We start from the raw sequence: 3,878 nt of genomic DNA, 5'->3' as shown, positions 1-3,878 counted from the left end.
CGGGCCACTGTGCTCAGTCTCCAGCGGCTTTGCGGTTCCCGCGGCATCTGAGCACGGCCGCTTTCCCGCCCACAGCACCTCCTCGCCCCTCCTCTCCTGCCCCGCCTGGGTGCTCACAGGGCCCGAACCAGAGAGCCGTGGGGCTTCCCGTTGGCCTCTCACCTGAGATCACCCGACCCCAAAAAGTCTCTTCTCACTTCCAGGTCACCGAGGCAGCCCCAGCGGGACTTAAGTTCTAAATTCAGGCCCTCTAACTCACTTCAGTTCTACTCCCGGCCCATCCATGGCCAATAACTGGAGAAGACAGGAGTGTCACAGGGCAACTTTTATTGAGAGGAAACATGGTCACACCAGCAAACATGTGTTCCTTCTCATTCTCTCTCTCTCTCTCTCTCTCTCTCTCTCTCTCTCTCTCTCTCTCTCTCTCTCTCTCAGACACACACACACACACACACACACACACACACACACACGCGCGCGCACACACACGCACGCACAGCCCTTGCCACAGTCCAGTTCTCAGCCACAGGGGTGGGAGCCTCCTGGGTTCCTAGGATCCAGAAGGAACAGGTACAAGAGGGAGGCACAGGGAGAGAGGGGCAGGTTCTGGAGTGGTGTAGGGAAGTTGGGGTACAGAGAGCAGGGGTGGGCAGGGTTAGGAACAGCCACCGGACAGCTGCATGAGAGTGGGATCCCCAGCCCGCCATGGCCTCAGCCTGGCTGCACCTTCCAAGGAGCCTTTCAGGGCGTGGCAGAGCACCCAGGGTTTGGGAAGGGCCGGGTCCCACTCCGTATTAGTCCTCTCTGCAGACTGGGGACTGGAGGGCCAGGCAGGGCAGGGCAGGGCAGGGAGGGAGCAGGCGGCTTCAGCTCTGGGGCTCCTCTGGAGCTTCTCCACCCTCTTCCCCAGCACTGTCGGCTGTCCACAGCGTCAGGTTGTCTCTCAGCAGCTGCATAATGAGGGTGCTGTCCTTGTAGGAGTCCTCATTCAGAGTGTGCAGGTCGGCCATGGCCTCATCAAAGGTGGTCTTGGCCAGCGAGATGGCCTCCTCGGGGCTGTTGGCTATCTCGTAGTGGAAGACAGAGAAGTTCAGGGCCAGGCCCAGGCGGATGGGGTTGGTGGGCGGCATCTCCTTCTTGCTGATGTCCATGGCCTCTTGGTAGGCTGACCGGGCAGAGTCGATGATGCGCTTTTTGTCGTCCCCCGTGGCCACCTCGGCCAGATAGCGGTAGTAGTCGCCCTTCATCTTCAGGTAGAAGACACGGCTCTCGGCCTCTCCAGCCTCCTTGATGAGGTGGGAGTCCAGCAGGCCCAGCACAGTGTCGCACACGCCCCGGAGCTCCGTCTCTACCTTCTCCCGGTACTCTTTGACCTCGGGGCCCTTCTCTTCCGACCCCTCCTCGTTGCTCTTCTGCTCGATGCTGGACAGGACCCTCCAGGCCGCTCTCTGGCCGCCCACCACATTCTTATAGGCCACGGAGAGCAGATTCCGCTCCTCGCAGGAGAGTTCCTCGCCCTTTTCCACGGCCCCCTTCATGAAGGCTGCCATGTCCTCATAGCGCTCGGCCTGCTCCGCCAACTTGGCCTTCTGGATCAGACTGGCTCTCTCCATGACTCCGAGGACAGACAGGTGGGCGAACTGGCTGCCTTGAGACCAATGCTGGAATCTGTGCCTCTCTTGCTCGGGGTCTGCCTTTTGGCTGGGGTGGCATGGCCTGGAGAAGGGTTGGGAGTGGCCTGGGGCGGGCCTGGGCCCTGCCTCCTCCTCTTCTCCCCACACCCTTTCCGGTTTTTCCTTAAAGGTAAAAGGGCTGGGATGTGGGGGGTGGGGGTGGGGGGTGAGGGGTGGGGTGGAGGTGGGGAATGGGGTGAGTGAGTCATCCGGACAGTCAGCAGGAGAAACCTGGTCCCACCTGAGCAGGCATCTTTCAGGCTCCACACTGCCCCCTGCTGTTCAGACCTGCATTGCAGGCGTGTTCTGGTTTACCAAATCAGATTGTTTCCGAGGCCTTCCAGGGGTAAGGACGGCTGCAGCCGGGCTACCTTAGCCCCGGCAGAGCTCAGTGAGCTGGTGCAGGGGGCTGGGATGGTTCAGGTGGGAATTCAAGTGTGGGCAGCGCTACACAGCTTCCCAAACACTTTAGCGTCCATGATCTGATATAACCCCCGTGATGGCTCTGTAGGACTGTAGAAGTGGAAACATCACGTCTCAAGAGGAGAAACTGCTTAAGGTCACAAGCTGCCGGCCGGCTCCTGGTTTCTTCTGGCTTTTCTCCACAGAGGCCTGTGACCCCGGAGCCATTATCTGGGATTGAGAGCCAGACTTCTTCCTGAGCCGGCCCAAAGACCGTGTCACCCCATGGTGCTTGTTCTCCTTCAAGGTCCCCTCTGAACACCCAGAATGCGCAGGTGGCATCTCAGGGTGCCACTTAATTAAGTGTTTAACGAGTGGCCTCTGACGCTCCAGCCCAGCCTTTGTAATTAGTCACCCAGTAGGTTTGTTGGACACCTTCCCCAATACAGCACAATTTTCCCTTTCAAGTTGGTGGCCTGTTGACACTTGTCTGAGACCTTACTCTCTGGTCCTCCACGTCAGGGCACCTGTCCCTTCCCAGCTGCCTGCCGTCATGTGTCAGCAGGGCTCACAGAGGGCGGGACTCAGATTGCCCTGTCAGAGGCTGGGAATCAGGCCACTGAGGCGCTGGGTCCAGTTTGGTCCCCCAGGGGGGACGCTAGCACCCTGGGAGGAAGACAGGGCTGAAGAGAGGGAGTCAGTAATGACACATACCATTTTGTTTTATGGAGTAGCCATTCCAGCTCAGGGAGATCCCCGACTTGGCTCCCAGAGGTTCTCCAGTCCCTTCTCACTGATCAAGGCCCTGCCTCCAACTGAGAGAAGCCTCCTCAGAGATGGAGACCACTTTGTTCCCAACAGTCTGTCCCTGTATGGTTGGGCCCTGACTTCAAGCCTGATCAAGAGTATGGGCAGGGAATGGAGGGGAGATTCCTGTTTGTGCCCCACCCTCAAGCTTAGATGGGATGCCAGGGATCCTTCTAAGAACCTTCTCCCTGGGACCCAACCAATCTAATCCTTGACCTAGGACTATTGCATAAGCCTTGACTGTCCCCCAACTACTGCCCCCCCCCCGTGGTACCTCTGGGAGGGAGGTGTAGGCCTTGTGCTTGTGCCACAAGAGACTCTTCAGACCCTGGCTAATTCTGGGTGGCATGGCAGTGCACACCCAGAGTCCCAGCACTCAGGCTGACTGACATGGGAGGAGTTCCAGTTGGGGGCCAGTTGGGCTACAAAGAGACAGGCTGCCCCCCACCTCAAACCCCCAAGGAAAAAAAAAGAGGTTGGGAGGTGTAGCGTGGCTGGTAGAATTCCTGCCTAGCGTGAATGGAGTTGGATCCCCAGTACGGCGTAGCCTGGTGCACATCTGCAATTCCATCACTCACGAGGCAGGAGCAGAGGGAGAGGGAGCTGTGCAAGTTCGAGGCCAGTCTGGTCTACCTACGGAGTGCCGCCATGTTTGGTTTAGGCAGTGGTGCTGGGATTGTCCCCACGGGTCCCAAGAACTGTACCAGCTAAACTACATCCTCACCCGCATCCCTGTTCTTGGTTCTTTTCCCTTTTTTAGTTTTTCTTTTTTTATTTCTTTTTTTTTTTTTTTTTTTGGTTTTTTGAGACAGCATTTCTGTGTGGCTTTGGAGCCTGTCCTAGCACTCGATCTGTAGACCAGACTGGCCTTGAACTCACAGAGATCTGCCTGCCTCTGCCTCCCAAGTGCTGGGATTAAAGGCAGGTGCCACCACTGCCCGCCTCTTGGTTCTTTTCTAGTTGGGTTCTATGGAATGAGGAAAGATCACAAACTAT

General features: G+C 57.6%; 1 protein-coding gene across 1 annotated transcript; it reads right to left on the bottom strand.

Annotated features, from left to right (window-relative positions):
* Window positions 1-472: 472 nt before the first annotated feature.
* On the bottom strand, window positions 473-1,816 carry Sfn (stratifin). Its single transcript, XM_027399587.2, has one exon. It carries the CDS (start codon window positions 1,611-1,613, stop codon window positions 867-869), a length of 747 nt encoding a protein of 248 aa, XP_027255388.1. The 5' UTR covers window positions 1,614-1,816; the 3' UTR covers window positions 473-866.
* Between the last annotated feature and the right edge of the window lie 2,062 nt (window positions 1,817-3,878).

This window comes from Cricetulus griseus, chromosome 2 (genome assembly GCF_003668045.3).
Source record: "Cricetulus griseus strain 17A/GY chromosome 2, alternate assembly CriGri-PICRH-1.0, whole genome shotgun sequence".
NCBI lineage: Eukaryota > Metazoa > Chordata > Mammalia > Rodentia > Cricetidae > Cricetulus > Cricetulus griseus.
The sequence above is the reverse complement of the archived record's forward strand: the minus strand, read 5'-3'. Positions and strand labels throughout refer to the sequence as shown.

What these genes read in the sequence shown, in the direction of transcription:
- Sfn (XM_027399587.2), bottom strand. Translation starts at nt 1,613, where the DNA reads ATGGAGAGAGCCAGTCTGATCCAGAAGGCCAAGTTGGCGGAGCAGGCC.